Raw genomic sequence first — 16504 nt, 5'->3', positions numbered from 1 at the left:
CAAAACAGTGATAACAAATATACATGTTTAAAACAAATGTGTCCTGTCTCTTGCATCATCCTATTCCAACCTGAGAATCCTTTGTCAACCATTAAGCCTGCCGTGAATATAAAGCGTAACCCTCTCTTGTCTCACTGCCTCTCGCTGCGTCTCCAACGACAATCAGCACATACATCTGAATTTGCTCAAACCACATTGTTCTGCAGTAAAACAGTGCGGCGTGTGGGGTTTTGAACCATGTCTGTGCTGGCCCCTCTCATGTGTTCTCAGCTGATGATTTCCCCCAGGGAAGTAGGTATTTTCATCAGTGCTTCCACCAGCAATTCTCTGGATCAGTGTGAGAGCCATATAATTTGACTTTTTTAAATGGTTCTACTTTGTTCAGAAAGTTAAGTTAGCTAAGAAACAAGTCTGACTTTCTGGGCTTTCCGGTCTCTACCCCTGACCTGGGCAGGCCTCCCTGCAGTGTAGAGAGTAACTGTCAACTGTTCTCTGAAGATGAAGAAGGAAAAAAAAGAATCTAGTCTTTTCCCTGGAGTGGGAAAGCAGCTAATAGCATTCAGATATTTTGAGATGAAACTGTTACCATGGGAATGTTTCCATATCTCTCCCTTAACAATGACGGGTAGAAACAATGAACAGTACAGCTCTCAGAATTCTAGAAATAAAGGAAACAAGGGACGGAAGATGAAGCTGGAAGAACAGGTTCCAAAGAAAGGATTGATGAGTTCAGTCAAACTCTGCTCTGGGTGCATTCAAGGAGAATGGGGGGAGTTCGTAGGTCAGCATTTTTTCCCCCAAGGGTCAGGGTTCCCATACAGGCTAGAGGTGGGTGATCTGGAGGTGGGTGGGGGTGACTGTTCAGTATTGCTGGTAGCGGGGCTAAGCTGCTCTTTCCTTCTGGGGCTTTACGTGGGAGGCAGAGAGTGGGGGAGGAAAACGAGACCTACCAATTCCTGACACTTCTAGCCACTTTTCTGTTTCTGTCCTGGCAAGAGGTCAAAGTGCTTTGAGGATCCCTCCATCCCCAGGGTCTCAGACTGGACCCTGAAGGCAGAAGCCTGCTGGTGCACAGACACTCTCATCTTGCAATCCAGAATTTCCTATGCTGTACTGCCCTCTACAAGGGCTCAGGAGTTATTTCTTAACCAAAAAGGGACCGCTACCTTGCCCTCTATCCCAAACTACCCACTGCTTGAAGCACATGTAGGGGTCCCAACTAGCTCACAGCCAACTGAGCTCCTGTTTCTTCAGGACCTTGAGAAGTCAAAGGACAGATGACTTATTGATGAGCAAAACAGGTTATCTTTTGTGACAGGCATTTTACCCTTGTCTGCTATAACCCCACACCCCCTTCTCAGGAGGATTTGTTGCCTTTTTTGTTGTTTCTATTTTTTGAGAAGAGGCACCCTAATAGAGCCATCCTACTGACAAGATGAATGGGAATGCAACTTGCTAGCGGGGAATTTAAGAATTCATATCGATGAGTGGGTAAAGATACATGCAGATTGGGTGCCCCCTTAATGTAAGCACCTTTTAAATATCACACAAAGAGGAAAGAAATGGATACCACCCCACCACACACCCCTACACATGTGAACTGACCTAAGGTGAGGTGGGATGATAATGGACTGTCTGCTCACCTAAATGCTTATCTGTCAATTCCCCCAGGCCTAGGTGTGCTTAGAGTATCAAATCTAGATTTTCCTTTTTGTTGTTGTTGTTGTTTGTTTGTTTGTCTTTGGCCACGCTGCACAGTTTGAGGGATCTTAGTTTCCCCACCCAGGGATTGAACCCGGGCCCTCAGCAGTGAAAGTACGGAGTCCTAACCACTGGACCGCCAAGGAATTCCCTCCATTTTTTTCTTGAGATCTTTAGTTAAAATACAACATAAGCAGCACTTGAACTGTTGCTTGGAGGTAGCAGGTAGAAGTTAATCCCTACCAGAATGCAGCATAAAGACCAGAAACCATATTGGGCTGGGTAAACAACCAGAGGACAGTGTCTTCCTTCTCTAAACGAGCACCCAGTGAAGCAACACATACAGCTGTCCCTGTTTCTCACACCTTCCAGAACCACACGTTTTCTGCTGCAGAATTTGTTTCACAAAGTAAAAATCAGTTGAAAATTTTGGTTTAGCATAAATATAAGCTGAGCAGAGAGAGTGCAGCAGGGAGCTCTAAAGACAGATGGCTCCACTGGCACAAAGAAGCCAGCCAGGAGACACCCTAAAGCAGGCTTCCTTGCCCAACTCCTAGACTCCTTGGCTTTGGGAGCTCCATAGTCCTGGCCACATGAGGAGGGCTCTCCCTGGCAGGTGACATGCCTCTCAATTCTTTCTCACTGACTGCTGGGCAGGCAGAGCTTCTTCATTTGGGCTTTGAAGATCATTTCTGACAAACAGTAACTCTCACTTCCAAAACATGAATCCTAAAGTGTGGCAGAATCCTGATTGCAATGTAAGATGCTACATCTGCACCTGGCTTATAACCTGGTACATGTTTCAGCTGCCACTGACACCTAACAGGTGACCAAAGCTTTCCTGTTGCTTGAGATGAACACCTATTTTGTTTCAAGTGCATTATTTTAAAAAAATATTTATTTATTTATATAGTTTTTATTTTGGCTGCTCTGGGTCTTAGTTTCGGCATGTGGGATTTTCGTTGAGGCATGTGGGAGCTTTATCTGCGGCATGCAGGCTCTTAGTTGCAGCACGCAGACTCTTAGTTGCGGCATGCATGCAGGATCTAGTTCCCCGACCAGGGGTCGAACCCGGGCCCCCTGCACTGGGAGCGTGGAGTCTTACCCACTGGATCCCCCCAGGGAAGTCCCTCAAGTGCATTATTATACAGTATATTTTTCAAACTCAGCAGCTACCTTGACTTTTTTCTTTTCTTTTTTTTTTTTTTTTTTGCAGTATGCGGGCCTCTCACTGCTGTGGCCTCTCCTGTTGCGGAGCACAGGCTCCGGACGCACAGGCTCAGGGGCCATGGCTCACGGGCCCTGCCGCTCCGCGGCATGTGGGATCCCGTGTCCCCTGCATTAGCAGGTGGATTCTCAACCACTGCGCCACCAGGGAAGCCCTACCTTGACATTTTTTAATAGAAATGTGTGTCAAAAATGTTTTTTACATACCACACTGAAGGAAATTCCTTCAAAGAGGTGATTGCTGATCTCCAGCCCCAGAAGTAGGAGGCAAACAGGAACTTGAACTCCTTCATCCCGAGTGAAACTAACTAAATACTTTTTATATATGAATTGTTCAAGGTCCAAATGGAACACGACCTCCTCCATAAAGCTTTTTGGGAGCTCCTCAACTTCAGAAAATTCCCACTTTGCTTGAATCCCCATTGCACTTGATTTTATCTCTTACAGTTCTTATTATTTTTCTACTTGTAGTAGACACTTATTTACATATTACCTCTTGGAAGATAAAAATCTATCTCACTATAGCTATCTTATCTTTAGTTCTCACAACACCCAGCCCAGCACTTTATTCACTCATGCTTCTGAATGAATGAATGACCAAGAAGTATGGAATCCCTTGTGATAAAACTAAATGCAGGGACTTCCTTGGTGGTCCAGTGGTAAAGAATCCGCCCTCCAATGCAGAGGATACAGGTTCAATCCCTGTTCAGGGAACTAAGATCCCACATGCCACGGGGCAACTAAGCCCATGAGCCACAACTACTGAGCTTGCATGCCTTAACTAACACTTGCATGCCACAACTACAGAGCCCATGCGCCCTGGAACCTGCGCTCCATAACTACAGAGTCCATGCGCCCTGGAGCCTGTGTGCCACAGCTAGAAAAGAGAAAACCTGCAGGCCACAACTAGAGAGAAGCCCACACACCACAATGAAGAGCCCATGTGCTGCAATGAAAGATCCTTCATACCTCAAACGAAGATCCTGCGTGCCTCAACTAAGAGCCAATGCAGCCAAAAAAACAAACAAATGAGCAAACAAAACAAACAAAAAAACAACACTAAGTGCAGCAGGAGAGAGATTGTTGAGCTCAGGCTAAGGAGGATAGTTGACCAGATGACTCGAAGAAAAGCTTAGACCCCAACTCTGAGGCCCATGACCACTATACCTGAATTATCTGAGTCCCTGCCATTCTGTAGTTGAGTTTGCTGAGGCCCCTCCCCACAGCATCTCAGCTGCCAGAGCTATCTCAGCAGAAAATATTTGGGTTTCCCTTTAGTTTTACTTCCTCACTCAGTCCAATAAGCTACACTGACTTCTACAGAGTTTTAAGGCAAATAACCTTAAGTTCGTTTATTTGCCTGCTCATTCATTCATTCATTCAAAAAATATTTACCGAGGGACTTCCCTGGCAGTCCAGTGGTTAAGACTCCGTGTTTCCACTGCAGGGGGCACGAGTTCGATCCCTGGTGTGGTCGGGGAACTAAGATCCTGCATGCTGCACAGCATGGGCAAAAAAAAAAATTTATTGAGCACCAACTATGTGCCAAGTATGGATTGTTCTAGGCTCTGAGTATACAGTGGTGATTAAGACACCTTGACATCAGTCTTGGTGATGATTTTTTGGATCTGGTTCCAAAAGCAAAACAAACAAGTGGAACTACATCAAACTAAAAAGCTTCTGCACAGCAAAGGAAATCATCAACAAAATGAAAAGACAACCTACTGAATGGGAGAAAATATTTGCAAGTCACATATCTGATAAGGAATTAATAACCAAAATACATAAAGAACTCATAAAACTCAACAGCAAAACAACAATTTAAAAGTGATTAAAAATGGGCAGAAGATCTGTATAGACATTTTTTCCAAAGAAGATATACAGGTGGTCAACAGGTACCCGGAAAGATGCTCAAAATCACTAATTAGGGAAATGAAAATCAACCCACAGTGAGATATCACTTCACACCTGTTATAATATCAAAAACACAAGACATAACTGTTGGCAAGGATATTGAGAAAAGGGAATCCTTGTGCACTCTTAGTGGAAATATAAACTGGTGCAGCCACTATGGAAAACAGTATGAAGGTTCCTCAAAAAATTAAAAATAGAACTACCTACAACCCATCAATTCAACTTCTGGGTATCTATCTGAAGAAAACAAAAACACTAACTTGAAAAGAATATGTACCCCCATGTTCATTACATTGTTACTTGCAGTAGCCAAGATATGGAAACAACCCAAGTGTCCATCAATGGATGAATGGATAAAGATGTGGTGTGTGTATACACACACACACACACACACACACACACACACACACACACAATGGAATATTATTCAGCAATAAAAAAGAATGAAATCTTGCCATTTGTGACAAACATGCAAAGAACTTGAGGGAATTATGCTAAGCAAAATAAGCCAGAGAAAGACAAATATACAATTTCACTAACCCCACCCCCACCAAGCTCATAGACACAGAACAGATTGGTGGTTCCCAGAGTTAAGGAGTGTGGGGTTGGGGGTGGGTAAAATGAGGGAAGGGGGTCAAAAGGTACAAACTTCCAATTGTAAAATAAATAAGTCATGGGGATGTGATGTACAGCATGGTGACTAGAGTTAATAATACTGTACTGCATATTTGAAAGTTGCTATGAGAATAGATCTTAAAAGTCCTCATCACAAGAAAAAAATTTTGTAACTATGTATATGATAGATGTTAACTAGACTTATTGTAATGATCATTTCACCATATATGCAGATATTGAATCATGTCATGCACCTGATACTAATATAATGTTATATGTCAATTATATCTCAATTTTAAAGAAAGAAAAATCGCTACTCTCATGAAGTTTATATGCAAGCACAGGGGAGACACTCAACAAATGAAGGAATACACATGAGGAAAAAAAAGGATGAAACACAGATGGTGAGATGCTAAGAATTCCGGGTGATGTTTCTGTGAGCTTTTTTTTGTTTTTAGATTAGATGGTCTAGAAAGTTTCCTCTTTGGGGAGGTGACATTTAAACTGAGATATGAATGACAAGAATGAGGCAGCTTGGCAAAAATCAGAGAGAAGAGCACTCCAAGCAGAAAATAGTCACTGCACAGGCTCTGAAGCAGGTACACAATAGGTCTAGGAACAGGGTAAGGTGAGGAAGCAGTCAAGGAGCAGCTCAGGTAGACTTTGTAAGGCAGGGCAGAGTCTAGGTTTTATTTAAGTGTGATTAGACACCAAAAGAACTTAAGCATAGTCATGGCAACATAAGAGAATGGATTTTAGAAGGAAAAGAATGCGAGTGGGAAGCCAACAGTTAGTTAGCGAACTTGCATTTAGTCCAGGTGGGAAGTCACGGCCTGAACTTAGGTGGTCGTGGCAGAGATGGAGATAAGACGACTGTTACATCTTTTGGAAGCACAGTCAACAGGACTTGTTGACGGACTGCAGGGGTGGGGAGAGCAGAAGATAACTCCCAGATTTTTGCTTTGAGAATATACTCTGCTAAAGTGGGAAAACTGGGAAAGGGGTGGTTAGTGTTGGATACCGAGGGCTCTGTTGAAGGGGCCTCAGATATCCAAGAGGTAATTACAGGCAAGAAACAACAGAAGTGTAGATTTCTGGAATGAGGTCAAGGCTGGTAATACTGATTTGGGAGTCACTGGATGAATGAATGAATGAATGAATGTATGCATGTATATATGTATTTATTTATTTGGCAGCACCGTGTGGCTTGCGGGATCTTAGTTCCCCGACAAGGGACTGAACCCGGGCCATCAGCAGTGAAAGCATGGAGTCCTAACCACTAGACCACCAGGGAATTCCCTGGGGGACTGAATTTAAAGTCAAGGGGCTGCTAGTAGCAATGAGCTATACCTAGTTCCGAGATCTTGGTTTCTAATAAAATAATAAAAGGACCAGTGTTCCTTGGAGAAATGGTTAGTGTCAGCACTAGGACAGGGAAAGTACAGGATGATGCCTGGGAAGTACATAAGTACAAAAGTGGCCTGGAACTTTTTACAAGGCCAGAAAGTACGGAGGGCTCAGAAATAATGGGCACATGTTGAAACGGCACATGAACCAAGTTGAAGGCGCTGCTACTGGCCAAGTCTGAGATAAGAACAATGAGCAACACTGAGCAACGAAATAAATGATACTAATGGACTATGACACAAAGAACAAAGTAAATATGCACAAGCCCATACTGATACACATAAAACACTGAATAAATATATGGGGGGAAAGGTACTGTTCTTACAGTACAATTCGAATTAATAAATGTAGAAGAAATGACAGAAGTAGAAAAGTTGGCAAATATTACAGTAGTGACTGTTCTGGGCAAGATCAGCAATAGTCAAAATCACAGAGAAGGTACCACTTCACACTCACTAGAATGGTTACAGTAAAAGGACAGATAATAACAAGTGTCAGCAAGGATGTGGAGAACAAGAACCCTTAGATGCTGCTGGTGAGAATGTAAAATGGTGCAGCTACTTTGGGAAGCAGTTTGGCAGTTCCTCAAAATATTAAAACTGAGTTACCAAATGACCCCACAATTCCACTCCCGGGTATATACCCAAAGGAAATGAAAACATATGTCCATAAAAACTTGTATATTGGGAGTTCCCTGGTGGTCCAGTATTTAGGACTCGGCACTTTCACTGCCATGGCCCAGGTTTGATCCCTGGGCGGGGAACTAAGATCCCTCAAGCTGTGAGATGCAGCGCCCACCCCTCCCAAAAAAAACCCAAAAAAGAAACATCTTGTACACAAACGTTCATAGAAGCATTATTCATAATAGTCAAAAAGTAGAAACAGGGGCTCCCCTGGTGACACAGTGGTTAAGAATCCACCTGCTAATGCAGGGGACACGGGTTTGAGCCCTGGTTCGTGAAGATCTTACATGCCACGGAGCAACTAAGCCCGCAAGCCACAACTACTGAGCCCATGTGCCACAACTACTGAAGCTCACGCACCTAGAGCCTGTGCTCCGCAACAAGAGAAGCCACCGCAATGAGAAGCCTGCGCACCGCAAGGAAGAGTAGCCCCCACTCGCCGCAACTAAAGGAAGCCCAGGTGCAGCAATGAAGACCCAACACAGCCAAAAATAAATAAATAAATAAATATTTTTTTAAAAAGTAGAAACAATCCAAATGTCCATAAACTGATGAATAAACAAAATATGGTACAGACATTTCACGGATACTGCATTTTTATTTATTTATTTTTAACAAACTGAAGGTTTGTAGCAACCTGTGTTGAGCAAGTCCATCTGTGCCATTTTTCCCAATAGCACTTGCTCACTACGTATCTCTGTATCACATTTTTGTAATTTTTGCAGTATTTCAAACTTCTTCATTATTATCGTATTTGTTATAGTGATCTGTGATCAGTGATCTTCGATGTTACTATTTTAATTGTTTTGGGGCACCATGAACTGTACCAATTTAAGAAAGCAAACACAATCGATAAACGTTGTATGTGTTCTGGCTGCTCCACCAACCAGCTTCTCCCATCTCTCCCTCTCTTTAGGCCTCGCTACTCCTGAGACACAACAATATTGAAATTAGGCCAATTAATAACCCCACGCTGGCCTCTAAGTGTTCAAGTGAAAGGAAGAGTCACACATCTCCCACTTTAAATCAAAAGCTAGACATGATTAAACTCAGTGAGGAAGTCACGTCAAAAGCTGAAACAGGCTTTTGCCAAACCGCCAAGTTGTCAGTACAAAGGAAAAATTCTTGTAGGAAATTAAAAATGCTACTCCAGTGGACACATGAATGATAAGAAAGCAAAGCAGCCTATTGCTGACATAGAGAAAGTTTGAGTGGTCTGGATAGAAGATCAAACCAGCCACCACATTCCCTTAAGCCAAAGCCTAATCCAGAGCAAGGCCCTAACTCTTTTCAATTCTGTGAAGGCTGAGAGAGGTGAGGAAGCTGCAGAAGAAAAGTGTGAAGCCAGCAGAGGCTGGTTCATGAGGTTTAAGGAAAGAAGCCATCTCCATAACATCAAAGTGCAAGGTGAAGCAGCAAGTGCTGATGGAAAAGCTGCAACAAGTTACTCAGAAGACCTAGCTAAGATCATTAATGGAGGTGGCTACACTAAACAACAGATTTTCAGTGTAGACGAAACAGTATTTTGGAAGAAGGTGCCATCTAGGACTTTCATAGCTAGAGAGTCGTCAATGCCTGGCTTCAAACCATCAAAGGACAAGCTAACTCTCGTTAGGGGCTAATGCAGCTGGTGACTTACAATGAGATTAATGTTGTTTTCATGACTGCTAATGCAACAGCCATTCTACAGACCATGGATCAAGGAGTAATTTCAACTTTCAAGTCTTATTATTTAAGAAATCTATTTTGTAAGGCTATAGCTGCCATAGATAGTGATTCCCCTGATGGATCTGGGCAAATAAATTGAAAACTTTCTGGAAAGGATTCTAGACGCCACTAAGAACATTCATGATTAACGGGATAGGGTCAAAATATCAACATTAACAGAAATTTAGAAGTTTATTCCAGCCCTTATGGATGACTTTGAGAGGTTCAAGACTGCAGGGGAGGAGAGGTAACTGCAGATATGGTAGGAACCCCAAGAGAACTAGAATTAGAAGTGGAGTCTGAAGATGTGATGAATTGCTGCAATCCCATGAAAAAACTCTCATGGGTGAGAAGCTGCTTCTCATGGATGAGCAAAGAAAGTGGTTTCTTGAGATGCAATCTACTCCTGGTGAAGATGCTGTGAAGACTGTTGAAATGACAACAAAGGATTTAGAATATTATATAAACTTAGTTGATAAAGCAGTGGCAGGGTTTGAGAAGATTGATGCCAATTTTGAAAGAAGTCCTATGGTGGGTAAAATGCTATTAAACAGCATTGCCTGCTACAGAGAAATCATTTGTGAAAGGAAGAGTCAATTGATGTGGCAAACGTTACTCTTGTTTTGTTTTAAGAAATTGTCACAATCCCCCACAACCCCCGCCTTCAGCAGCCAGCACCCTTATCAGCCAGCAGCCATCAACATCGAGGCAAGACCCCCCACCAGCAAAAAGATTATGATGCACTGAAGGCTCAGATGATGGTTAGCATTTTTCAGTAATAAAGTATATTTAAATTAAGGTACACACATTGTTATTTTAGACATAATGCTATTACACACTTAATGGACTATAGTATAGCGTAAACATAGCTTTTATATTCACTGGGAAACCAAAAAATTCAAGTGACCCACTTTATTGCAGTATTTACTTTGTTGTGGTGGTCTGGTACCAAACTCACAATACAGTATCATCACGGTCTGCCTGTATAGCCATACAATGAAATATTATTCAGCCCCCTAGCCAAAAAAAAAAAAGGAATGAAGTACTGACACATGTCAATGTGGATGAACCCTGAAAACATTATGCTAAAAAGACGCCAGTCACCAAAGACCACATACCGTATGACTCCATTTATATGAAATGCCCAGAATAGACAAACCCTATTATTTTTACAACTTTCAAAATGTTTCAAATTATTGCAAAATAAAAATTTAGAAAAATAAAATCAGGGCACTCGATGAGATCACCTAGAGACAGTATAGACAGAGAGGATAAGGAAACTCAGGACAGAACCTTGGGATATGCTAACACTTTAAAGGTTGAAGACAGGTTGAAGAGCCAGCAAGAGACTGAGAAAGAGGAAGTAGCCAGCAAGATAGGAAAGTCAGCTATTTGTGCCGCCTGCCAAGACAACAGGGGTGAGGGACATTTTACTGGCCCCAATACTCAAAAGAGCTTAATCAAGACATTTGTCAGATACATGTAGAAAAAAATATCTGGCTGCCACTCAAGCATAGGAGGGGCAGAGCCTTGCCCCCAGTGGTGCTTGCTATGGGGATGAAGATCTATTCTCCTGGGGAAGGAGGAAGATGAAATACCACCAGGGACGGATCTCAGTGAATGTGCATAGTGATCCTAATCTTCATTTTAGAGAGAGGAAACAGAACCAGAAAATCAAGTCATTTGCACAATAAATGTGGCAAAGTTGGGATTCAAAATTTTAGCTCTTAAGTCCATGCTTTTCTACTCCTCCCCCAGCAACCTAGTGAACTGCCAATACCACCTAAAGATCCTTTCGTTTCCAGGGCTGCTAGTCAGTGCTTCCACAAGGGCTACAGTGACTGAGTAAAGTTGCTTCTTAAGAGTATCCCCCTGGGTACTTTAAGGTTAGGCAGGCCCACAATGGTGGGGGGCTGGGAGGGCTGTGGTGCAAAGATTTGGGACTCAGTTCACTGCCAATACGGCAGGACGGAGACTGGTCAGCTACCCCAGGTTCAGTTCTCCAAGGACAGAGAAACGGGCAATTTGTCAAGACCTGCATAGTACATCACTCCCCTGCTTAAACCCCTTTAATGGAATCTTTAGAGAGGGTAAAAGAGACAGTATCTGGACAAAGCACAGGTGAGGGCAGGGGTGTCAATGCTGCGAACAGGAGGATGAAGTGGACACATGTATCTTAAACACCAAGACTTAGCTCTTGGACACTGGCATCCTGGCCTTGACCCTCCGGGATCCAAAAGATGAGAAGCTGGGAGGACAGGGTTTTAGATGGAGGAAGCATCTGGCAAAGCACTCCAAAGAGAGAAAGGTGCATTCTTAGAACCGAAAGATGATCTCTTTGACTAGAGGGTAGTCGTGTGGGACAGTGTACATTTGGCTGCAAAGAAGGTCTGGGGCCAGGTCTTCAGGGCTTTGTAAACTACCTTAGGATTTGAATTTTATCATAAGAGGAAAGGGAAGATGTGTATTCCCTTTTTTAATCTAAATTATACTTACACATAATTAAATTGTCTTCAAAAACATTTAACCACTGTTAACTTAGTTACTCAAACAGACTATAATGTCTTTGAGGGCAAAGCCATTGGCTTGAACTACTTCTGCCTACTCAATATCTAGTCGAGCGGTTCTCAAACTTTAGCAGAATCATGGGATGGGGCTGGGGGTGGTCAACACAGATTTTGCTGGGCCCCAGCCTTCAAGTTTCTGATTCACTAGGTCTGGGGTGGGACCTGATAACTGTATTCCTTACAAGTTCCCAGGTGTTGTGACTGCACTTTAAGAATCTGGGGGGAAAGTAAAAGATCCTAGAGGGAATCAGTAAAAAGAGTAAGAGAGTATATGAAGACACACTCAGTTCCTGATGCTTTTCTAGACCGTATACAAAACAAGCTAGGATAAAAGAGGCTGGAATTATAGAAAACCCAGAGGCAGACTGGAAAAGTAGAGATACAAACAGTTAATGACAAAACTTTAGCCTAGGAGGTTTCCCGTCCATTAAAGCCCCTGTTCCAAGATACTCTTCCATTTATAAATAAAAAGCAAAACAGTAATTTTTTCAAAATTACAATTTTAGAACAATTAAACAAAAACCACAAAGAATGCTTTTAAAAGGGTAGTTACATCCTTACCTTCCCTCAATTATCTATACTTGAAATAAACCTAACCGCCAAGCCTGCACTCCTCTAAATAGACATCATCAATTACCTGGTGACAGCTACCAGAAGGGAAGGCAAAATGCCTTGGAGGAACTGAAAAGCATCCAGAAAATTTGCTTTGCCAACTTTAACCCTTCTTAGTAATAGAAATGTCAAACTCTTTATTGGTTTATTTTTTTCTTTCTCTCTCTCTTCTGTTTTTCTTGCCTGTGTTTTTAAACTGAACATACAGCATATTTACTAAAGGGATAAAATCAAGGCAAGTTGTTAAGGCTGGCTCCTACAGTGGAAGGAGTGCTGAACTGGGAATCAGGACATCTGGGTTACAGTCCTAGCCCAGGCACAGACTAATTGTATGGCTTTGTGCTCAGTTTATGCTATAAATGTATAGAGTTGGACAGATGGTCTTTGTGGTCTATTTAAGCTCTGATATTTTGACTTTCAAATCGAAAGAAATAAGAAGCATTATCACACTGTCATGCACACAAGGGGACAGTCCCCAGATAACTAGAGTTCAAACGAAACATTCTTGTGGGATTCCTTCACCTTCCACGTATGTCAATTATGCAACTGGACAAAGGGAAAGCAAACATGGATCAAGTATCAAAAGAACAGCTCCAGGGCTTCCCCGGTGGCGCAGTGGTTGAGGGTCTGCCTGCCAATGCAGGGGACACGGGTTCGTGCCCCGGTCTGGGAAGATCCCACGTGCCGCGGAGCGGCTGGGCCCGTGAGCCGTGGCCGCTGAGCCTGCGCGTCCGGAGCCTGTGCTCCGCAACGGGAGAGGCCGCAACAGTTAGAGGCCCGCGTACCGCAAAAAACAAAAAGAAAAACAAAAAAAAGAACAGCTCCAGATGAGTGCTCAGAGGAAGTGGAATTGATTCTCCCTTTACCTTCTGAGTGCCATGCTGCCCTCCGAGGTGGGTGCCAGATCAGCCAGAGCACCATGTTCTGGTGAACAACAGTACCATCAGTAAGAGTGAAAGAAATCAAACACTTTCTGCAGGTCCAATCTTGGTTTCCCTATAAATAAAACATGACTACAGTCGTTTCAAGTTCTTCCTAGTACTGTACCTTTTCAAATTCCGAAACAATCAGGTAAATTTTTTTAACCTGCTATGCATTTACTACTGATACTTTCATCAATTACACCAAGGAGTTGGTCAAATCTGGCCCACAGCCTGTTTTTCTACAGCCCATGAGCCAAGAATAGTTTCTACATTTTTAAGTGGTTACAATAATCAAAATAAGAATATTTTTGGACAAGTGAAAATTATACAAAATTCAAATTTCGGTGCCTATAAATAAAGTTTTATTGGGACACAGTCCTGCTCATTGGTTTACGTAATGTCTGTGGCTACTTTCTTGCTATGACATAGTTGAGCAGCTACAAAAATCTCGAATATTTACTATCTGACCTTTTACAGAAAACGTTTGCGACCCCTAAGTTACACCAAAGCCTATATACCCATGACATTTTAATAACAAACACTTCCAAGGGTTATTTAGATCATAAAAGACATAGGTAAAGTATGAATAGGAAAATACTGAAGAAGGAAAAGTGTTCGTACAGAACTTGAATTTTTCAACAGATGAGGATAATACTGGCAGTGCCTCCTTGTGTGTGCGTATCCAACACGCAGCTTTCAAATCCAGAAGGAATGACGATCTCTCCATTTCACTGTCTTTCTGCAGCTCTCTATGCTAGAGGAGAAGAGAAAATCTACAGAGTAAAACATTATCACTGGAAAACACAGCTAGGCACCAGAATGGCACTACGAAGTTGGGAAGTTTCCTAATGATGTCAAAATCTCACTTTTTAGTAAGGTGTCCGTGCTTTCTGAACCCAAAATAACTGAGACAAATGGTATGGCAAGTGTGAGCATGCCACGGGAGGCAAGGGGACATCGTTTGTTTTTTTTTTTTTTTTTTTTTTTTTGCGGTACGCGGGCCTCTCACCGCTGTGGCCTCTCCCGCTGCGGAGCGCAGGCTCCGGACGCGCAGGCTCAGCGGCCACGGCTCACGGGCCCAGCCGCTCCACGGCATGTGGGATCTTCCCGGACCGGGGCACGAACCCGCGTCCCCTGCATCGGCAGGCGGACTCTCAACCACTGCACCACCAGGGAAGCCCGGGACATCGTTTTTGAATTGGGGATGCACTAGAGAGATCTGAGACGCATTAACTGTGATACTCACAGGTCAGAGACTTCCACAGAGCTGAGAGCCAAACAGGTTAACAGACACTCACTCTTACTGATGGAGCCTTTTGATAAATAGAGTTTAAAAGACAAGAAGTACTTGTAAGATTAGAGGTTTTAACAAATGGGTTATTGGGACTGTGAATCTGGGGATCAAGGTTTTTGGTTCAGGCGCCTGCGTGGAGCATTCTCATACCACAAACGTTAAATCAATTTAGAATCTTGACATGGGGTATTTCTCAAAAGGCATCTAGTCCTGAATCAGCTTCCTAAAAACACATGGACTATTAAAAATTCAAGGATGATGCCAAATAAATGTGCTAATGAAAATTAGGTCACATATCCACTTTTAAGATTTGCACTTTTTTTTTTTTTTTTTTGCGGTACGCGGGCCTCTCACGGCTGTGGCCTCTCCCTTTGTGGAGCACAGGCTCCGGACACGCAGGCTCAGCGGCCATGGCTCACGGGCCCAGCCGCTCCGCGGCATGTGGGATCTTCCCGGACAGGGGCACGAGCCCGCGTCCCCTGCATCGGCAGGCGGACTCTCAACCACTGCGCCACCAGGGAAGCCCTGCACATGTATTTTAAAGACACTTTTACACTGATGTTTACTAGTACAATTGAGACAAAAGCGGCTTGATCAAAGTTAACACCAGTTGCATTGTGAGGGTCTGTTTAGGAAAGGTTTATGCCCTATACAGAGTGTGAGCACTTACCTCTGTTTCCCCTCTGCTAGTCATTATTCAGTTGCCTTCCCTCGGTCAGAAAAGTTCTCCTTTCATTCAGGACTGGCTCAGCAGTATACCTCCTCTCTGGTGCCTTCCTCTGACAGGTGATGTACAGATCTGCACAAACAGATATCCACAACCCTCCTACCTCTTCTTTCACAGGCCATTTCAGAATGGTGATGTGCTTCCCAAACTCCTAACACCAGCCCACTCCTACTGTAACACTCATAAGCTCTGCCAGTGTGGGACATGGCCCACTTTTGGTCAAATGTGAAAGAGAAAGGCAGATGAATGGCAAAAAGCAACAGACCATTGATGTGCTAATTAAGGCTAAGTTACTACATTATGCCAAGGGACTACAAACCTTCAAAGTGATGTTTCTTCACAGGACCACCTCGAAAATTCATTAAAATACTGTAGCAGTTTCAGAATTGTCCATTTAAAATATAATGCAGTTGGTGCAAAGCCAAAGGTTTCCTTTCAACCCTCAAAGTCCTATTTTCCTCATTTTTCCTTAGTACTCTTTACAGCTTGCACCTTCGAGTAAATTGTCAAAGCCAGAAGAGGCCTATTACTGTATTGATTCACATATCTCCCTACATTAACTAGTCCCTAACGTGGATATGAAATAAGGAAAAAGATCCGCATGAGCCTGTAGGTTAAAGAGGAGAAAACAGTGAGCATTTCCTCTGCAAACCCACCCTGCCTGGACTGAGAATGGAGGAAGGCTTCCTTCAGGGAGGGAGACGTGTCAAGAGCAGGTAAAGAAAGAGGGCAGGTGCCTTCTTGTAAATCACACATTTAGGCCTCAAATGAAAAGATTAAGAGAGAAAAATCTAAATATGTAAACATACTACTTTTCACCTTTTGGCAAACTACCTTCTTTCCTCTGTTCCTCATAAACACAACAATCTACAAGGCATACTCATTTAAAATAATATTTCAGTCTGAACAGGGAAGAACTTGAAAGAATTAACTGTCATTTGGAAGCTTTGTAACTGAAATTTATTTGGTAAATGAGAAACTCTCAGAAAATAATGAAAATGAGGAGCCACTAGATTTTTTGCTCAATTTTCCTCTTCCTCAAATTCAGAATGGAGATGGGAGGGGGGAGAGAGACAGGGAATTATGAAGTGAACATGACACACATTATTTTACAAGCTTAGAGCTAA

At 42.9% G+C, this 16504-nt stretch overlaps 1 protein-coding gene across 3 annotated transcripts in view; it reads right to left on the bottom strand.

Moving 5' to 3' along the window:
* Positions 1-13708: 13708 nt before the first annotated feature.
* The window catches only part of RHOT1 (ras homolog family member T1), a 62098-nt gene continuing 59302 nt past the window's right edge, over positions 13709-16504 (bottom strand). The window contains exons 22-23 of one of the 3 annotated variants that reach the window (XR_010838353.1): positions 15321-15449; positions 13709-14110 (exon numbers count right to left, since the gene is read on the bottom strand). Coding sequence is in view for 2 of the 3 variants with exons in the window: in XM_067022175.1 (XP_066878276.1) it covers positions 14053-14110 (58 nt within the window). In the remaining variant the exon portion in view is untranslated. Of the gene's footprint in view, positions 14111-15161; positions 15450-16504 lie in introns of those variants that run through there. The other 2 variants (XM_067022175.1, XM_067022176.1) reach the window with 2 other exon arrangements.

This window comes from Kogia breviceps, chromosome 19 (genome assembly GCF_026419965.1).
Source record: "Kogia breviceps isolate mKogBre1 chromosome 19, mKogBre1 haplotype 1, whole genome shotgun sequence".
Taxonomy (NCBI): Eukaryota; Metazoa; Chordata; class Mammalia; order Artiodactyla; family Physeteridae; genus Kogia; species Kogia breviceps.
This window is presented reverse-complemented; position numbering and strand designations above follow the sequence as displayed.